Source organism: Myotis nattereri (genome assembly GCF_964212035.1).
Source record: "Myotis nattereri genome assembly, chromosome: 18".
Taxonomy (NCBI): domain Eukaryota; kingdom Metazoa; phylum Chordata; class Mammalia; order Chiroptera; family Vespertilionidae; genus Myotis; species Myotis nattereri.
Genome location: NC_138093.1, coordinates 13,587,663 through 13,607,727, shown reverse-complemented (window position 1 = coordinate 13,607,727; position 20,065 = coordinate 13,587,663). Strand labels below are relative to the sequence as shown.

Genomic DNA, 20,065 nt, shown 5'->3' with positions numbered 1-20,065 from the left:
AGATTCTGATGAAAGTGAAGAACAAAAGAGTGGTTCCGGGAGGATACTGAATTTGAGATCAAGAAATTGGGGGACTAGAAAATACAATGGATCATCCATGTGGATATTAAAATTGTCCAGGATAACAATGAAATTTGGGGTGACATTGCTCATGGTTCCAGATAGTAAGTTGATTGGGCCTAATCATGGGCCTTTGAAAAAGGTTGACTCAGGTGTGTTTTATGGGATCAAATTATTCATTTCCCCGGACCTTTGCTTGGTGATGCAAGTAGCAGCAGAACCTCTTTTCCAGTAGATGGAAGGACTTACATGTATCTGAGTGGATCTAGACTGGTTGATGAAAGGAGTCTATCTACAATTATAAGGAATTTGCCTGAGGTCACATTCTGATTGGATTCTAGAAAAGCCCACGCTCTTTCCAGTAAACCTGGTATTTTTGCAACAAGTTGAGCCGTTTCTACTCAATTTTTTTTATCTTTTCAAATGTTTGGGAGAGCAGTTTTTTTGTTTTTGTTTTTTAATTTTAGTTTCTCCGGAGTTAATGAGTTTTTTAGTGGCAAGCATCTATAAAGTGAAGTAGAAATCTATTCAAGGAGTAACTTAAACAAAAACTTAACCTGAAGCAGTCAAGGTTTTTAGAGAGTAGGTTCAGTCAGTTGATCATATTAGTTCATTTGTCTGTTCATCCATCCATCCAATAGCAGTTTGAGAACACTGTATTTGGAATAAATTGAACTAAGTATAAATTGACTGATTTTGTTTTATTTATATCTTTTATCATCTCTAGCTGCCTATCCCCACCGTTTGAATCTCTTTTACCTTGCCAATGATGTCATCCAGAATTGTAAAAGGAAAAACGCAATCATATTCCGTGAATCATTTGCTGATGTACTTCCTGAAGCAGCTGCTCTAGTGAAGTAAGTAAATTCTTACTGGTCTTTGGGATCTAAGCTTAGAAAATGTAGAATTTTAGATTCCATTTTTACCCATTACTAAGAACTGTAATTGTTGTACATGCTTAAGGATCCAAGAATATTTTGTCCAAGTTATTCATTGTAACTTTCCTGCTAATGTCGCATTTTTTTCTTTCAAAAACTCTTTGTTCCCTTTTTGAAAGTTTGTAATTTACAGTCTGCCTCTTCTGGCCTACCTTGCCATATGTATCTCCTGCTCATACTCTCTGGCTACTTCTTTCCAACCGCTTCTTCTGTTTTTGTGGGGGGTTTTGCACATTTGCCTACTTTTTTTAGAGTTTTTCTGAAATTTTGTTCCCTTCACGAAATCTGTGTAATTAAAGGGGAATGGAGATATTTATTCCCAACTCCATATTGATTTATTTCATTCTTAGCAAAATTATATTTTGGAAAATGCTGGAACACATATCTGATCTTATTTTTGCCCTGTACTAATTGTTTTTCTTGTGTTTTATCCATATTTGTAAGTTGCTTGGTACAAGAGACACACACACACACACAATTGGAAGGAAAATAATCATATGGAACAATCAAAATAGCTAAATATTTCCTCAAATTAGATATTTATTAGCTTAATATATTTGTATAAATATGTTAATATAATATACTACTGATCCATTTGTTAGTATTAACCCCATCATAGCTAAATGATCCTTGTTCCTTCCTTTGGATTATTAACTTGAGATACCTACTTTGGTATTACAAAAGGTCAAAATATGGCCCTGCCTGAATGTACTAAGTCAGTGGTCGGCAAACTGTGGCTCGCAAGCCACATGCGGCTCTTTGGCCCTTTGAGCGTGGCTCTTCCACAAAATACCGACTTCTGCGCATGGGCCACGAAGTTTCAATCGCACTGTACATGCGCGCCCACACTTGGTATTTTGTGGAAGAGCCACACTCAAGGGGCCAAAGAGCCGCATGTGGCTTGCGAGCCGCAGTTTGCCAACCACTGTACTAAGTGATAAAGATTTATACACATGTCAGGAATACATAAAATAACAATTGCACCTAACATTTATTGAACACTTGAAATTGACCAGATATTTTATAAAGTGCTATGTGTGCTTTAAGTCATTTAATCCTGAGAACAACTTTATAAAGTAGCTACTACTACTATTCCATTTTAAGGAGGAGGAAACTGGCTTAGAGAGATTAAATAACTGGCCTAAGTTCTTACAGCTCCCTGGGTAGAGGGGTGGTGTCCTGTAGAATTCCCACCCAAGCCTGTCTAGACTCCAAAGCCCATGTTCTTTGCCACTTACCCACTAGTATGTGCTGCCTCTTTACATATATAAACCCAGTAATTTTAAGTAAGAAAAGCAGTGTGCCAGGTGATCCCCACTTAGAGTTTCTGCTGTAAATGTCACTGTAGTCTTTTTAAAATTTAACCTAGTCTTCCCTAGACTTAAGATTTCATGACCTAATTCATGGTTGTCAGCTTTTATTTTACAATGTGAAGATATTTTTTTAAAACAACTACTTCGTATTTCTATTACTATTTCACAGTAAAAGATGGGAAAGACATAATCTCAAAATACAGTACAGTCCTTTAAATTAAAATTTTAAGCTCTGAAAATGTTCTTAACTCAGTGAAGGGTATCTTTAGAAATATCTAGTAAATATCAGACTTAATGATAAAATAATAAAAGCATTCCAAGATGGGTGCCTTGTATTATACTATTCCCTATTTTATTGGATATCCCATTCATTTCTAAATAAATAAGAAGAATGCATTTAGAAGAGACAGAATTGTCTTTATTTGCATATCATATGATTACCCACATCAGGGGTAGGCAACCTTTTTCTGTAAAGGGTCAGGTAGTAAGCCTTTTAGGATTTGCAGGCCATAGGATCTCTGTCCCAAGTATTCAACTTTGCCATTCTTGCATGAAAGCAGCCATAGACAATACATAAATGGGATGGCTTTGTTCCAATAAAACTTTATTTACAGAAATAGGCAGCAGGCCAGATTTGGCTCAAGTTTGGTAGTTTACCAACCTGTGGCCTACATAGAATCAGCTAATAAGAGAGTTCAGTTAAATAGCCAGATTCAAGTTCAACATAGAAAAGCAGTACCTTTCCTATACTGTATATGTTAGCAGTAACCAATTTAAAAAATTTAAGTTCCAGGCAGGTAACATAGATGAGTGAAGTGAGTTGAGTGTGAGGAATATCCATCAAAAAGGGACAGCAGCTATTCTGCCTTAGCCCATGGCAATAAAGAAATATGAGCCCAGTGTTAAAAACACTGCCAGACCTTGCAAAGACTTTTTTTTACTCTTTAAACTAAGTCAAAATGTGGATTTTTATATGAAGTCTTCCATTTTTTAAATGTGTAAAACTAAATCACGTTAAAAAAAATATTGTTTGCCAAATAAAACACATCTGATGACTAAATTTGAGCCATAGGCAACCTATTAGAGACCTCTGTAGTAGGCATTATTTTATTCTTTTAGAACCTTTAAGGAGTTACTTGATTTCACTTGATTAAAAGTTGTTATGGGGTGAACTCACTGTCGTATGTTAAGGAAGATGGCCAGAGGGAAAATTAGTTCTTTTGGATGGGTTAGGGGACTTTTTCTTTCCAAATAATAATCTAATTATTCCAGTTCCTTTTTATTATAGTTCAGTTTATCCTTCCCTCACTGGTTTGAAATTTCATAGGTTGAGAACCTGAATGTGCTAGTTATTATTGTAATGAAAATATTTATGTGAGCCCTAGCTGGTGTGACTCAGTTGGTTGGAGTGTTGTCCCATACATTGAAAGGTTGCGGGTTCAGTTCCAGTTGGGCACATACCCAGGTGCAGGTTTGATCCCAGGTTAGCGGTACTATAGGAGGCAACCAGTTGATGTTTCTCTCCTCTCTCTCCCTCTCTTTCTAAGAATGTGTGTGTGTGTGTGTGGGGGGGGGGGTGGCATAAATGAAGGTAACCTGATGCTATTTCTATTTGCTATTTCTATCCTAGAGATCCTAGCTAAGGGGCAAAAATGCCAATTCATCTGCATGTATACATCATTGTGAGAACAGAATAGTTGAAATATCAATTTGAAGCACAGGGAAAGTGTCTTTATGAATGTCAGAGTTGAGTTACCACTTGGAAAACTAGGGATTATTCTTCCACTTCAATAAGTTTTTTATTTTATTTTTTTACCAATAAGTTTTATACACATGTTATATAGGTTGTAGAAGAATCCCTATAACTGAAGGTCTGTTTGTATTATATCAGAACTTTCCTAATGCCTGTTTCTAGCCAAGGTTTTCAGAAAAGGCAGTCATTTTTGCTTTTAAATTCTCTTCAGTTGAACTGAAAAGTGCATTTATGCTGATTATTATCATCAGAGCTTAATGTGTTTTGTTTGTTTGTTTGTTTTTACTTTGATGGTATAAAGATGGATATATGACCTTTATTGGGAAAATATACCATGACAGATTTTTGGGAAATGATGAGGTTGGTACTCTGAAATAAACCCAACTTAAGAGATTCTGATGACCTCATGGCTAGTTGTTAGTTAGTGAAGAAAGTCTTGAAACCTTTTGGAGTTTGAATTTTGGCAGTTTTCTCACCTTCTTGCTAAACTGTCAGACTTGCCTTTCTGCTGTATTTACACACTTTCTCTCAGAGACTTACCTACTCATGGATTTAACTGTTACCCATGTACTAATAACTACTATATCTGTATCCCTAGATTTTTTACTATGTATTTGATTACTTTCTGGGAATTACTGCTTCATTGCTACCTGATGATATTCAGCTCAAAATGTCTAAAACAATAATATACCTTATATTTGTATAAAGCCCTACTCCTATAATTTGTGTGAAAGTATATTATATATTGAAATAGTTATACAGTGTTATTTGAAACTCACAGTAACCAACTTTGCAGGTAAGCAGATTAGATTTTGTTTTTCCTTTTTACAAAATGAGAACACTGAAACTCAGGACAGTTAAGAAATTGCCCAAAGTAAAATGACAATTTAGTGACAGAGCCAAGACTGAAACTGAGATTTTTCTGACTCTTAGTCCTCTATTATTTTTACTCTAGTACACAGTCTTTCTAAACTTAATTGATAGGTGTGGGTTTTTTTTTTAATCTTATAATGGACCCTTAGTAATTTTAGATTCTTATCTCTTTATTTCTTAGTCACTTACTAGGGGCTGATTCTTCTGTTGTTTCTTCCTCCTCTTCTCTCTGCCTTTTAATTTCCCATTATCTCTATTTAATATATTGTATTATTATATCATCCTTCTAACTAGTTTCTCAGTTTCTGATATACTTTTCATTCACTTTAGGCTACATACACATTGATGTCCAGACATAATGGTTTAAGGCCATAGGCCTTGGAACCAAGGTACATGGGTTTGAATCCTGGTTTTGCCACCTTCCAGCTCTATAACTTTAGGCAATTTAAATTAGCCTCCGTTTTCTTATCTGTATAATGGAGTCAGTAATAAATAGTACCTACCCCACAGAAAGAGGGAACTGAGTTAATAGTACATATAAAGAGCTTAGAACAGTGACTGGCATATAATAAACACCTAATAAATGTTAGTTGCTGCTATGATGATGAGTCCGGCTGAGTAGAAGCTCTTCATTGATAACCTGACCAATAGAGTGTTGCTGGGGCGCACTGCCAAGAGCTGGGGTTTGATCTTGCTCTTCTTCTACTGAGTCTTTTATGGGTTCCTGGCTGCACTCTTCACATTCACAATGCTTCCGACTCAGAGCGATGAGGTTCCAAAATAGTGCGACCAGACTTCTAGTCCAGGACTTAGGGTTTTTCCAAAACTAGTGTCTATGTTGGAATATTCATTCAGTATGTTTGATCCAGAGTCCTATGAAAGGTACATTGAAAACATTATAGCCCTAGCCAGTTTGGCTCAGTGGACAGAGCGTCGGCCTGTGGACCAAAGGCTCCCGGGTTCGATTCTGGTCAAGGGCACATACCTTAGTTGCAGGCTCCTCTTCTGTCTGGGCCCTGGTCAGGGCTTGTGCAGGAGACAACCAATCGATGTGCTTTTCTCACATTGATATTTCTTTTTGTCTTACCCTCTCCCACGCTCTCTAAAAAAAAAAAAATCAATGGAAAAAATACCCTTGGTGAGGATTAAAAAATTAAATAAATAAAAAAGAAAACTTGATGAAGTTTCTAGAGATTTAGAAGAACAGAAGAATTTCACAGTCTGTCCTGATGGAGTACTTTTTGAAGGTCCAGTTTATGTTGCATGTCAGTTTCCCGTTACCGTACTTCAGGCATGCAGTGGTATGGATGATCCTGACTGACTCTCCAGGGGACACCTCAAGGAGAACTAAGGATAGAATGCTTCAGTATTCCTAAGAGTGACAACTCTTATCAGCTTATCCTCCCAATTTTATTATAGACAAAGTATTTATCCATGTTATTGCATGTCCAGCTTGGCTTTGGTGCTAGTTGTACGCCAAAAGAAGTAATAGTCAAATGCAATTATTGGACACCTAACCTGAAAAACTATGATGATTGTGACAGGTTTTTAGGACAAGTTGTATTCAAAATCACACTATATACATAGTAGGAGTTAGGCTATCGCCACAGAGTAACTGTTGTGTTGTCTTCATTTTGTATTAGCCGGAACTGGCATGCTAGAATCATGAGACCACCTTAGAGAAAGGGTGGGGTGGTACATACATTGGGATAACATCATGATGTGCTTCCTGATCATAGTGTTCAGTGTCCTCTGAAGTAACTGACTTGCCTCTGCTGCCTTTTGGAGCTGTTGTACAGCCACCGAATAGGGCCTGTGAACACCTGATTCTGAACATGTAGAATGGAGGTCTTGTCCTATTTTTATGTGGTTTAATTACCACATAAGCTTAATGTGCTATGCTCTATAAACATTTTATAGATTGAACATGGGTTAACTGTCATATTTTTATGCCAGCAAAGTTTTAGGGATAAAATGGTACCTCATCGACATGCAGTGACTTGATAGCTGAAAAAATAAATGTGGTGTGTGGAGAAGTTCTATATGTGAAGAAGAAAAAAGAAAAGAAAAATGGATTTAAAAGCTTGCCTTGGAGGTCAGGGAGTGAAAAACAAGCCACAGAGTGGGAGAAAATATTGCAGTGCAATCAACAATGGGATCATAAAGAATTACAAAATAGGAAGAAAAAGGCCAAAAAAATAAAAGAGTTTACCTGGCACTTATTATACTAGAAATTAAAACAGAAATTGTTTACCTATTAATTACTTTAAAATGTATATATTTTTTGCCCTAACCGGTTTGGCTCAATGGATAGAGCGTCAGCCTTCGGACTCAAGGGTCCCAGGTTCGATTCCAGTCAAGGGCATGTACCTTGGTTGCGGGCACATACCCAGTAGGGAGTGTGCAGGAGGCAGCTGATTGATGTTTCTCTTTCATCGATGTTTTTAATTCTCCATCCTTCTCCCTTTCTCGCTGTAAAAAATCAATAAAAAATGTATATATAAAATAATAAAATGTATATATTTTTTATTGATCTCAGAGAGGAAGGGAGCGGGAAAGAGAAATTGAAACATCAATGATGAGAGAGAATCATTGATTGGCTGCCTCCTGCATGCCCCCTTCTGGGGATTGAGCCCACAACCCGGGGAAAAGGGGACATCTATAATACTTTAAACAATAAAGATAAATTTTTTTAAAAAACCCAATAAAAACATCCTCGGGTGAGGATTAAAAAAGAATTGTTAAGTAGGTAAAAGGTAGCTACTAACTACTAGAAAAGAATAAAAGAGCTCTAAGGTACGGTGGGACTACTTCTGGACCTGAGGGAAAAGTAAATGAGGAGCCCCCTCTTCTCCCAGCTGAGACTCAAACCTGAGGAAAGAGGGAATTGCTACCTGCACATGCTACTTGCCACTGTACTGGCTAAGAAACAGGTGGAGAGCACTCATCACTGAACTGCAGAGCAACCCCCCACCAGGACGCCTGTATGCTTGCTGATCCACTTAAGCGCAGAATAGAACACCGAAAGAATCCCTACAGCCAATTCCAGCCTCTCAGTGTCACTCTAGGGCCCTCTATTGGCAGAGTCTAACAAAGAGCCAAGGGTTCATTCTGGCTCCAGTAGCAACAAGAAGGGTGGCTTAGAAGCAGAGAGGCAATAAATTAATATCTGGTACATATACATTTTAAAGTTCACCAATACCAAAATTAGCAAGATTGTGGCACAATGGGAACTCTCATATACTGTTGGGTTGAGGGTTGGTGGGTATAAAACAACCTCCTTTTGAAAAGTTTGTTATAGCCCTGGCCGCTTTGGCTCAGTGAATAGAGCATTGGCCTGCGGACTGAAGGGTCCCAGGTTTGATTCTGGTCAAGGGCATGTACCTTGGTTGCGGGCACATCCCCAGTAGGGGGTGTTCAGGAGGCAGCTGAATGATGTTTCTCTCTCATCGATGTTTCAAACTCTCTATCCCTCTCCCTTCCTCTCTGTAAAAAAAAAAATCAATAAAATATATTAAAAATATATATATGTATATTTAAAATGCCCATACCTTTAAAAAAAATAAAGATAAAAAAATAAAAAGTTTGTTATGTACACCCTGTGATCTTGGGATTCCACCCCTAGTCTTTTAAAAGCCCTGAGAAACTTTTGTATATGTACAGCAAATTGATGGAAGAGAATTTTTATAGCAACAGTATTTGTGGTAATGACAATTTGGAAACAGCCCAGATATATACTGCAAACTTATTTAAATCTTGGTATTAAATAAAATTTGGAAAACAACCCAGATATTATATACTGCAAACTTAAACCTTGGGGTATTAAAACTTTAAAATGTTAGAAGAAAATATGAAAAATTTTATGACAAAGGGAGTTAAAAAGCTCTTAAAACACAAAGAACAATAAATAAATGTATTTATGAATTTATTTACATCAAAATTAAACTCCTGTGTTATAGAATAAGCCATAAAATTAAAGACAAGTGACACACTAGGGAAGATATTTGTTATAAACAAATAAAAAAATAAGTTATAAAATGGTCATTATTTTAGGAGATACGGAGTAGCAAGTTTTTAGAGATAAAGTTTATCTCCACTCTAATTTCTGAATTTTTAATTATTATTATTTTTTAAGCTTCACTTGATATTTTTCCCATTGATTTTTAGAGAGAGTGGGTAGGGTGGTGAGAGAAAGATAGATTGACATGGAAGAGACACATTGATTGTTTGGCAAGAGTCTCAACCATGGCCGAGGATGAACCTGCAACCCAGATACGTGCCCTTGACTGGGAATTGAACCTGCGATCCTCTCTCTGGTCTACGGGCCAAGCTCTAACCACAGTACACACTGGCCAGGCCTAATTTCTGAGTTTTTTAAAGTATTGCTAAGCCTTGTCTTACTCTGTACTCATACAATTGATTTTTTAGACCAGATTCTTTATTATTAGATTATATCTTATTAGAGTCAGTCTATCTTTTGGGAGGCTAGTTGTGTCAATGCATTCCCTGAGTGGCCCTCTCAACTTCATATCCATCGATAAGTTCAGTGTGTTGTCCATAGCCTCATCTGTGTCATTCATAGAACTGAATAAGAGTGCTTCAGGTTTTAGTCCTCGACATGTAGAAAAAAGTTTTAAAATAAACATCAAAAGACATTTGGAAAATAATTTTGTTGATAACTTTATTTTTAGGTCTATAGTTTGAGATATATTAACATTTTTATCTATCTCACTTTTTCTTTCTCCTCAGGGATCCATCTGTCTCTAAATCTGTAGAACGAATCTTTAAAATCTGGGAGGACAGAAATGTTTACCCAGAAGAAATGATTATGGCATTAAGAGAAGCTTTGAGTAAGTGTATTTTCTCTCCTAGAAGGAAATTTGAGTCCTTGTTCAGACTTTAAAATTGTATATATTTTGTAGATTTGGTTCTGTTGCTTAATAATGAAATAGAAAGTTTTGGAGCTGATCTTGTTTGTTTAAAATTAAATACTTATAAAAATCCGAATTAAAATTTAAGTAGAATTGGTTTGGGGAGGGTTGGATTTTGTTTTTATTGACTAAAGAAAGTCAAGCATATTAAGTGATGATGGTCATCTAATTATTCCATTTGCTTTACATCAAGTGTTTAAACTAAAGTTCACTTTTTGTGCTTAATAATTACTGCCCTGTTCTCTTACTTTGGAGAATTTTTGGACCGGATTTCAGTTTTTACTAGGTATTTGATATTAAGCATATATTGGCATTCTTTAGTCTCTATTTTGGTTTAGATTTACAGTAAGTGGCATGCATATTTTTTTAAAAATTATTTAGTTCCTATGTATTAGATACATGCAATTAAGTCATGGAATAGAAGCTGGTGATATCTTAAATCATGACCATTATTGACTAGAAATTTGCTTTACAAATAGCAACTTCTAAGAAGCTGTTAAATTCTTCATTGGAATGTGTTAACTGGTATTTTTAAGCTTCCTGTCCTATTCTGAAAATCAGTCATTTCATTGACAGTAGAAATCATGTTTATTTGACAGCTTCTTAGAGATCTGGTAGGTGTTTTATTTTATTTTTTTTAAATAAAAATGAAAGAAAAGGAAAGAAAGAAACAACACACAGTCTCGGATTGCCTTTTTTCGTGCTACAACTTTGACACTCAAGTGGACAGACAGAACAGCTTCCCATAATGCCAGATTGCAAAAACTGAAATGTTTTCCAGGTACCACTTTCAAAACTCAGAAGCAGCTGAAAGAAAATCTGAACAAACAACCGAATAAGCAGTGGAAGAAATCACAAAGTAAGGAATAAAATCTCAACTAATATAAAATTAACTCCTCTTTTTGGAGCAGAAGAAAATGTAGACCATTTGACATCATACCTCGCGTAAACTATGGGCAAACCTGTGTTTTCCAGGCCTGGGAGGCTCCCAGTGACTTACACTAAACAAGCCATCATGGAGTTCCTTCTTAAAAACAAAACAAAACAAAAACTACTTTTAAACAAAGAAAATGCAGGAAGAGGGTTTAAATGAGTGAAGATTCAAGAGTAGTTGGGGGATTGAAAGAAGAAAATAAATACTTGATAGTGCCCAGGCTAACGCTCAGGTTCAAAGACATATGAAGTTAGAGGCAGCTGGCATTAAACAACAGAGCTGAAGAGGAGACTAGGCATTAAGAAGCATTTCTGTGGGAGCCATGAAATCCTTCAGATTTGGGGATACACTCTGCCAGATTAGACATGGGCCTCAGATCAGGCCAGAAGCTCATTCTCTAACAGGAGCTCCTGCTATGTTTATCATGTTTACCCAGCATGAGATCAAGGGAGTGGAATACTGCATGTAATAGGCTGCTGTGGGCCAAACAGGAATATTGAGAAAGACCTGAAGGTGTGGAGGGAACAAGGTAAAAGACAGTGAGAATTGGGAGGTGAATCAAGACACTTGGGATGGTTTTGCTCCAGCAAGTATTTGATATTCGTCATGATTAAGGGAGTCCTCTATCTTCCTTTTGGGCATAAGTTGCATGCTTAGGAACAACAGGAGTCATCATTTCAGCCAAAGTTCCACCACAGTGGTAATGTACTTAGAACTTACTTTGCCTGTTTTTACTATGAACTGAGTCACCAGAAAAAGAAATCCAAAGCTAAAATACATAGGAATAGAGTTGATGTTTGTAAATAATTTTCTTCAGCCGGTGCTCAGGATTAATTGGATGTCCTGCTCCTTAACACTCTTATTTTGAAGTATTGAGATCCTCTTACACTCAGTCAGACTAGGAAAAAAGGTACTTCATGTATCTCAGGATCTCCAAATCAATAATTCTAGGACTTTATGACTTAAAGGGCCTATTGGAGGTAAGTCGGTCAGTCATATGTTTTTATATTGACCATGCTTGGGAATGTTTAAATTTCATATTCCACTATTCTAGATACTATGATTTAAATGTGCATGTTTGACATATGTTAAAAAGTACACCCTTAACTATAAGAGCTAAAATTTTTCTGAATATTAGTCGATATTTTCTGTCTGTATTCTTAATGATGTTTTGTTTCATTCCAACAGCATCCACGAATCCAAAAGCTGCTCTCAAATCTAAGATAGTTGCTGAATTTCGAGTAAGTTACAGAATATGTTGAACATGGCCAAAGCATTATTTATCCTTTTTGTGTTACAGCTTCCTGTGTAGTCCAGTAAGATTTATTTTTATTCAATTTGTACATCAATTATATTTTAAGTTCTAAGGGAATCCAGATTGGGATCAGATTACTTGAAGTTTTATCTGTTTCCCCGAATGCAGCGGTTCTCAACCTGTGGGTCGCGACCCCTTTGTGGATCTAATGACCCTTTCACAGGGTCGCCTAAGACCATCGGAAAACACATATATAATTACATATTGTTTATGTGATCAATCACTATGCTTTATGTTCAATTTGTAACAATGAAAATACATCCTGCATATCAGATATTTACATTATGATTCATAACAGTAGCAAAATTACAGTTATGAAGTAGCAACGAAAATAATTTTATGGTTGGGGGTCACCACTACATGAGGAACTGTATTAAAGGGTCGCGGCACTAGGAAGGTTGGGAACCACTGCCCTAATGGAAAAAATAACCTTACAGAAAATCTGTTACAGGCTTAGTTCTATACTGAATCCCCCAACAAGGGGTTCATCTTTCTTTGAAGCTCTACTAAATTAAAATTTGTATACAGTTAGAATAATAAGGCTATGTTTATCTAATTAAAATTTAAAGATTTAAAGTGAACCTTTGTTTCATTCTTAACCTTACATCTATAAAGTAGCTTTGAATAACTAAGGAAAATGGCCTTTTTTTTTTTTTTTTAATCCTTACCTAAGGATATGTGTTGATTGATTTTAGAGAGAGAAGATTGATTTTAGAGAGAGAAGAAGGGAAAAAGAGAGAGAAACATCAATTGGTTGCTTCCCGTACATGTCCTGGCCCAGGATGGAACCCGCAACTTATGTATGTACCCTGACTGGGAATCAAACCTACAAACCTTTTGGTGTATGGGACAAGGCTCCACCCAACTCACCCACCCAGCCAGGGCAGGAAAAGGATCTTTTAAAGTATAAGACTAAAAGAATATTTTGACATGAGAATTGCTATTGATATCCCTGATTATGATGCAATGTGAAGGGTTTTATTAGGTTTTAATGGGGAAAGATAAATAAATCAGTGATCTTGTGAATGAAATTTGACTCTGCTCTGTGTTCAGTCTCAGGCCCTCATTGAAGAGCTGTTGCTGTACAAGCGCTCAGAAGATCAGATAGAATTGAAGGAAAAACAGCTGTCAACTATGCGGGTGGATGTGTGTAGCACAGAAACTCTCAAATGCTTAAAAGGTAATACTTGCATCTTTTTAACAAGAACAACTCAGATTTTCTTCCCAGATCTGTCATTTTCAAGTAAGACTGGCTTCTTCCATAAAGAGAACCCTCAGTTGATTGTAGAGAGCAATTGTGCCAGCTCTGGTTTCCCAGGTACTGATTATATGCATATACATTTCGTAAGTAAATTTCTGTCCTTCACCTGTGCACATTAAACTCTCACAGTTTTATATGTCAATTATATCTCAAGAAAGCTGGAAAAAAATAAGTTTAAAAACCGAAAGAAATAAATTCTGTCATGTTCTTCATTTCTGGTGCTTTCTTGATATATTAGGTTATATATAGGCAGGTCTATTTCAAATATGTGATTAACTGGTTTGAGTATGCTCTTTAATACGGTCATTGTAATGCCTCATAAACTCTAGTTAGTTGCTCTCTTGTCCTTACATTGTAAATTATAAATAATAGTTTTTGTTTTGTTTTTGTGTGTTAATCCTCACCTGAGGATATTTTTTTTCATTGCTTTTCAGAGAGTGGAAAGGATGGGGTGGGGGAGAGAGAGAGAGAAACATTGATGTGAGAGAGAGACACATAGACTGGTTGCCTCCCACATGGGCCCCATAGCGGGTGGGGAGCAAACCCCCAACCCAGGTATATGCCCTTGACTGGGAATTGAATCCGTGACCCTTAGGTGCTTGGGTTGACGCTCTAACCACTGAGAAACCAGCCAGGGCATAAATAATATTAATAGTTTATCATAGTATAAATCTCATGATGGTAGAAACTATCCTTTGTGCTTTAAATATATATTTTTTGTTGTTGACTTCAGAGAGAGGAAGGGAGAGGGAGAGAGAGAGATAGAAACATCAGTGATGAGAGAGAATAATCTATGGTCTGCCTTCTGCATGCCTCCTACGGGGGATGGAGCCTGCAGCCCGGGCATGTGCTCTGACCAGGAATCAAACCGTGACCTCCTGGTTCCTAGGTCAACATTCAACCACTGAATCACACTGACTGGTAAAATTATCCTTATTTGTTCACTGCTGTATCCAGCCTAGACCAGTGCTTGCTTGGGACATAATAGGCATTTAATAAATATTTTTGAAGTAATGAGTAAATGGCTACTAGATATTCATTTTGGCCTTTATTTTGTTATTGTAACATCCTTTAAATTTAACATGTTAGCTTAGCACAGTGGCAGTATCATAGTCAATGGGGTTTATCTGAGGCACGATTATTGCTAATTGAATAAATAAATAAATAAATTTAACATGTTATTGAATTTAATTCCCACAACAACCCAGAAGTATATTAAAAATTTCCATTTTATATATGAGAAATTCAAGACTTCATAAGGAGATGAATAGCTTGCCTAAGTTACACAGCTGATGAGAGACAGCCAAAATCTGTGCCCTTTTCTAAAGCCATATTCCTACAGTCATGGGGAATGAAGTACTTAGAAGTGTAAGTAACAGTTCGTAATGTCACTATTGGGTTTTTTGTGTGTGTGTGTGTGTTTAATCCTCACCTGAGAATATTTTTTCCATTGATTGCTTTTTTTTTTTTTTTACTATATTTTATTGATTTTTTACAGAGAGGAAGGGAGAGAGATAGAGAGTTAGAAACATCAATGAGAGAGAAAATCGACCAACTGCCTCCTGCACATCTCCCACTGGGGATGTGCCCGCAACCCAGGTACATGCCCCCGACCGGAATCGAACCCGGGACCCTTCAGTCCGCAGGCCGACGCTCTATCCACTGAGCCAAACCGGTTTCGGCCCATTGATTGCTTTTTAGAGAGAATGAAAGGGAGGGAGGGAAAGAGGGAGGCAGAGAGAGAGAAAGAAACATCGATGTGAGAGAGACACATCGGTTGGTTGCCTCCTGCACATACTCCAGCCAGACCAGGGATCATCTACAACCCAGTTACGTGTCCAAGACTGGGAATCAAACCCGAGACTCTCTGGTGCTCAAGTCAGTGCTCTAACCATGGGGCACAACAGCCAGGGCCATAATATCATTATTTTTTTTTCCTTTTTAAAAAAAATATATTTTATTGATTTTTTACAGAGAGGAAGGGCGAGGGATAGAGAGTTAGAAACATCGATGAGAGAGAAACATCGATCAGCTGCCTCCTGCACACCTCCTACTGGGGATGTGCCTGCAACCAAGGTACATGCCCTTGACCGGAATCGAACCTGGGACCTTTAAGTCCGCAGGCCAACGCTCTATCCACTGAGCCAAACCGGTTAGCGCCATAATATCATTATTGATGCAAAAATAATTGAGGGTTTGTACTCTTCATATATGAAATTATTAGACATCTTCAGATAGGAAAGAAGAGTTTTTAGTGTGATTCACAGAGCGGTCACTTTATCTTTACTTTTCTGAACCTTAGTTTTTTCATGTATCTTACACATTCTAGTGCAGCGGTTCTCAACCTGTGGGTCGTGAACAATGAAAATACATCCTGCATATCAGATATTTACATTATGATTCATAACAGTAGCAACATTACAGTTATGAAGTAGCAACGAAAATAATTTTATGGTTGGGGGTCACCACAACATGAGGAACTGTATTAAAGGGTCGTGGCATTAGGAAGGTTGAGAACCACTGTTCTAGAGGATTAAAAGTTAATGGTCTAAGTCAGGGGTGAGGAACATCCAGCCCAAGAAATCATTTGGTCTGGCCCTGCTAAGGCATTAGTGGTGAGTTCATTAAATGTTTGACCAAATACAGCAAGCTAATTTTTTAGTTGGTAATTGTGTATGGCCCATGAATGATATTATAAATATCCATATGGCCCTTGGCAGAAAAAAGGTTCTCCACCCCTGGTCTAAGTGAACAGAATCAAGCCTCATTCCATTATTCCAAAGTAGTAGAATGGCATCAAATTTGTAAAGAAAATCAATGAACTTTCTTTTAGTTGGACTTCCTTTTGTTTACTGTGATTATTGGTACTTTCATGATGCACTATTGCTTTTAACTCTAGCAGATTCACATGAATCATTTTAATAATCTGTTTTGTGATTTGGAGAAGCTTTTTAAAGTTGAAACTATGAGACTGAGACTATTACATGTTAAGGCAGTAAGAACAGGTTCACTGATAATCTGGAGGGAGGTTTTCTTCAGAAAATTAAATTATTTACTTTTTCTTTTTTATCCTGAAATGAATACTTCCTCTGTTATTTTAGATAAGACCGGTGGGAAGAAGTTCTCCAAAGAATTTGAGGAGGCAAGCGCCAAGCTGGAGGAATTTGTAAATGGATTAGATAAGCAGGTGAAAAATGGGCCCTCACTAACAGAAGCACTGGAAAATGCTGGAATTTTCTATGAAGCACAATACAAAGAAGTAAAAGTGGTGGCCAATGTAAGTAGTAATTAGAGCTATCATATTGATTGGTTACTCTATGTCAGTGACTGTTTTACATGTGTTACCTAACTCAATGTGGATAAACATTATCTCCAGTTCACAGATGAAGAAGTTACTTTTGAAGAGGTTTAGAACCTTGGATAGGTAATACTATTATAGCTAGCAAGTGGTGGAGTCTAAATTAGACCTGGGTCTTTTTGATGCTAAAGCTCATGCATACCCTGGTTATTATTATGCCTTATGTCTTAGAATTTCAAAGAGAGTATGTCAAGTTATTGTTACAGGATATAAAATTAGGCTGAAATATATGTAGAAGACTAGATGGAAACATTCTGTTACTAAATTTCATGTAAATTGACTGCGTTAAGAATCCACTGAAGCCGAAACCGGTTTGGCTCAGTGGATAGAGCGTCGGCCTGCGGACTGAGGAGTCCCGGGTTCGATTCCGGTCAGGGGCATGTACGTTGGTTGCGGGCACATCCCCAGTAGGAGATGTGCAGGAGGCAGCTGATCGATGTTTCTCTCTCATCGATGTTTCTAACTCTCTATCTCTCTCCCTTCCTCTCTGTAAAAAATCAATAAAATATATTAAAAAAAAAAAAAAAAGAATCCACTGAAAAGGAGTTGATAATGTTCATTTTGTACATAATTTTTTTAAAGTTTTAATCACCATATGTAAAAGCATACAGTATTATAGAACCCACCAGTCCCACTTCCTAAAAGCCATTCCTTTTACCTCATTTAACTATTTTTCTAGCATTTGCCTCCATATTTCTAAATTATATGTCCATATGGTTCTTTCTTGGTTTATCCTATTTAAGAAAGATCTTTTAACTACTTGATGTGACAAATGAGGATTTAGCTTATATTTACCAGCCTTCCGCTTTCTCCCAGTATTATTATACAACTGTTTTAAATCTTTGTATTACCTTTGTAAAGGGAAGTACAGTTGACTCTTGAATACATGGGGTTTAGGGGTGTTGACCCTCATTCCCTGTGCGGATGAAAAACTGCATATAACATTTGACTCCCCCAAAACTTACTACTAGGCAGTCATTTCTCAGTATCCACTGGGCATAGTTCCATGACCCGCTGCGGATACCAAAATCTGCAGATGCTCGAGTACCTTATATAAAATGACAGAACAACACATCTGCAGATTGAAAATTCTGTTCTCAATCCACGGGTGGTTGAATTTGTGGATGGGAAACCTGGGGGATACAGAGGGCCAATGGACTCTTATAAATGGATCTGTGCAGTTCAGATCGCTATTGTTCAAGGGTCAGCTATACTATACTATTTTTTGACCACTAACTCTAGACTCCCTGCTTTGTAAAATGAGAATATTAACATCCTATCCTTTCCCATTAGTTTTCACCTATCTCTTCAGTTTCCCAGCTTCAATGAACTATACTTACATACTTTTGTAAGGTAGATAATACTTACATTCCATTCTGTAATCATAATTGTCTTCCTTGTTTTAAAGGATGGAAATTAATAAATAAAGCTTACATTATATCCATGTAAACATTTGTTCACTGCAAGGTCTGTGTTAACTATGGATATATTAGAAATATTTGGCTTTCTTATAGAATTTCTTTTTTACCTGCATTGTTTGCCTTTTCATATTCCCCTCCCCACCACCCCTCCCTTTTCTCTGTTGCTTCAGATATTCTGAATCTACATTTTCCCCAGAGGCCTTTCTGCCTGAACTTCCATTCTCCTGATCCAGTTTTAGGTCTCTAGATCTCATCCTAGGATTAGTATTTACTGTTATTCTTAGATAAGCCCTCTATTTTGAAGATTTGTGTCTTCTTTTCTTGGTATTTTCTCATCTTGCTGGAGCACATCCTCAATAAATTTTTATTTTATTTTATTTTTAAAAAATTATTTTATTTATTTAAATATATTTTAATTGATTTTACAGAGAGGAAGGGAGAGGGATAGAGAGTTAGAAACATCGATGAGAGAGAAACATCATTCAGCTGCCTCCTGCACACTCCCTACTGGGGATGTGCCCGCAACCAAGGTACATGCCCTTGACCAGAATCAAACCTGGAACCCTCCAGTCTGCAGGCCAACGCTCTACCCACTGGGCCAAACTGGTTAGGGCTCAATAAATTTTTTTAAAAAGAGGGTATTGCAAGAAAGAAATTTCTGAATCTTTATATCTAAAAATGTCTTTATTCTGTTTTCACATATGCTTTGATAGTTTGACTGGTTGAAGAGCATTTTCCCTCATAGTTTAGAAGACATTTCTCCATTGTCTTTAGTGTTGTTGATATGAAGTCTTTGCAAGATCCTTTGGGGATGACTCTTGTTTCTCTGTAAGCTTTTTAGGGACATTGTCCATGATGTTCTGAAATTTTTACAATGATGTATCTACATGGTTTTCATTCTTTATGGGTTACTTGGTGTGCTCTTTCAGTCTAAAGATTGGTATTCTTCAACTCCAGGACAATTTCTCTCTTTCCTTTTCCTTTATTTTCTCTTTCTGGAACACTGATTAATCACATGTTGGATCTCCTAGGTTGATATTTAATGTGTCCTATGTTTTCTCAACCTTGATCTTTTTGTTTTGCTTTCTGGAAGATTTCAACTTCCAGCTTCCTCTTCATATTTTTATGTTTGACAGTCATATTTTAAATTTCTAAGAATTCTTTTTTGTTCTGTGTTCCCTTTTTTATGGCAATCCTTTCTGATTTTATGGACACAGTATCTAGTGCCCATGAAGATAGTAAAACTTCTTTCTCTTCCCTGAATTGCCTTGTTTCCTGGTGGAGCCTTTTATTCTATTTTCCCTCCTAGTTGTCTTAGTCTTTCTCTTTTATGATGTTGGCTTTCCTCGAAATTCATGTATCGCATTGTCCATTCCTAGTTAAGAATGAGTTATTGATTAAGGGGCTTTCTATCCATAGGTCGGGATTCTCTACTTCTTGGGTTTAACCATTAAAGTCTGTGTAGGTGAGGAGCTGGCTGTTAGTCTGGGCAGGAGGAGCTCGAAATGTGAGAAGGCTGGGGTCTTTCTGCCAGGATATTTTAACTCTGTAGAGAAGAACTCACATTTTTTGCCTGGGACATAGTGCCTTGGCTACCAGGTGTGAAGGCTGCAGAGGAGGTGGTATGAGTGTTTGGCATTCACACTTTTAATGAATTGTCCTATTTTCAACCCCACTACTTAACTCCTCCATCCTTTTATACTCATCATTTTCTGGATCAAAGTTTCTCAGGGATTCTGCAAGACAGATTTGCTCCTTTCCTAGGTATAGCTCCCTTTCTGTATACTCCTAAACTCATTTTTCTCCACCCTGCCTCATCACTTCTCACTCTTCCATTCACATTCTGTTGTCTGAAAATCTGTAGAAATCTTTTTCTCAGGTATATTTCTTGTTGTTGGTTTATACCTT

The 20,065-nt window shown here is 37.0% G+C and overlaps 1 protein-coding gene across 4 annotated transcripts in view; it reads left to right on the top strand.

Annotated features, from left to right (window-relative positions):
- RPRD2 (regulation of nuclear pre-mRNA domain containing 2) overlaps window positions 1-20,065 on the top strand; it is a 66,139-nt gene that overhangs the window by 22,618 nt on the left and 23,456 nt on the right. For 2 of the 4 annotated variants that reach the window (XM_081112730.1, XM_081112732.1), the window contains exons 2-7: window positions 788-917; window positions 9,687-9,787; window positions 10,650-10,727; window positions 11,991-12,043; window positions 13,171-13,297; window positions 16,480-16,655. In XM_081112730.1, the coding sequence (XP_080968856.1) occupies window positions 788-917; window positions 9,687-9,787; window positions 10,650-10,727; window positions 11,991-12,043; window positions 13,171-13,297; window positions 16,480-16,655 (665 nt within the window). The remainder of the gene's footprint in view (window positions 1-787; window positions 918-9,686; window positions 9,788-10,649; window positions 10,728-11,990; window positions 12,044-13,170; window positions 13,298-16,479; window positions 16,656-20,065) is intronic. The other 2 variants (XM_081112731.1, XM_081112733.1) reach the window with 1 other exon arrangement.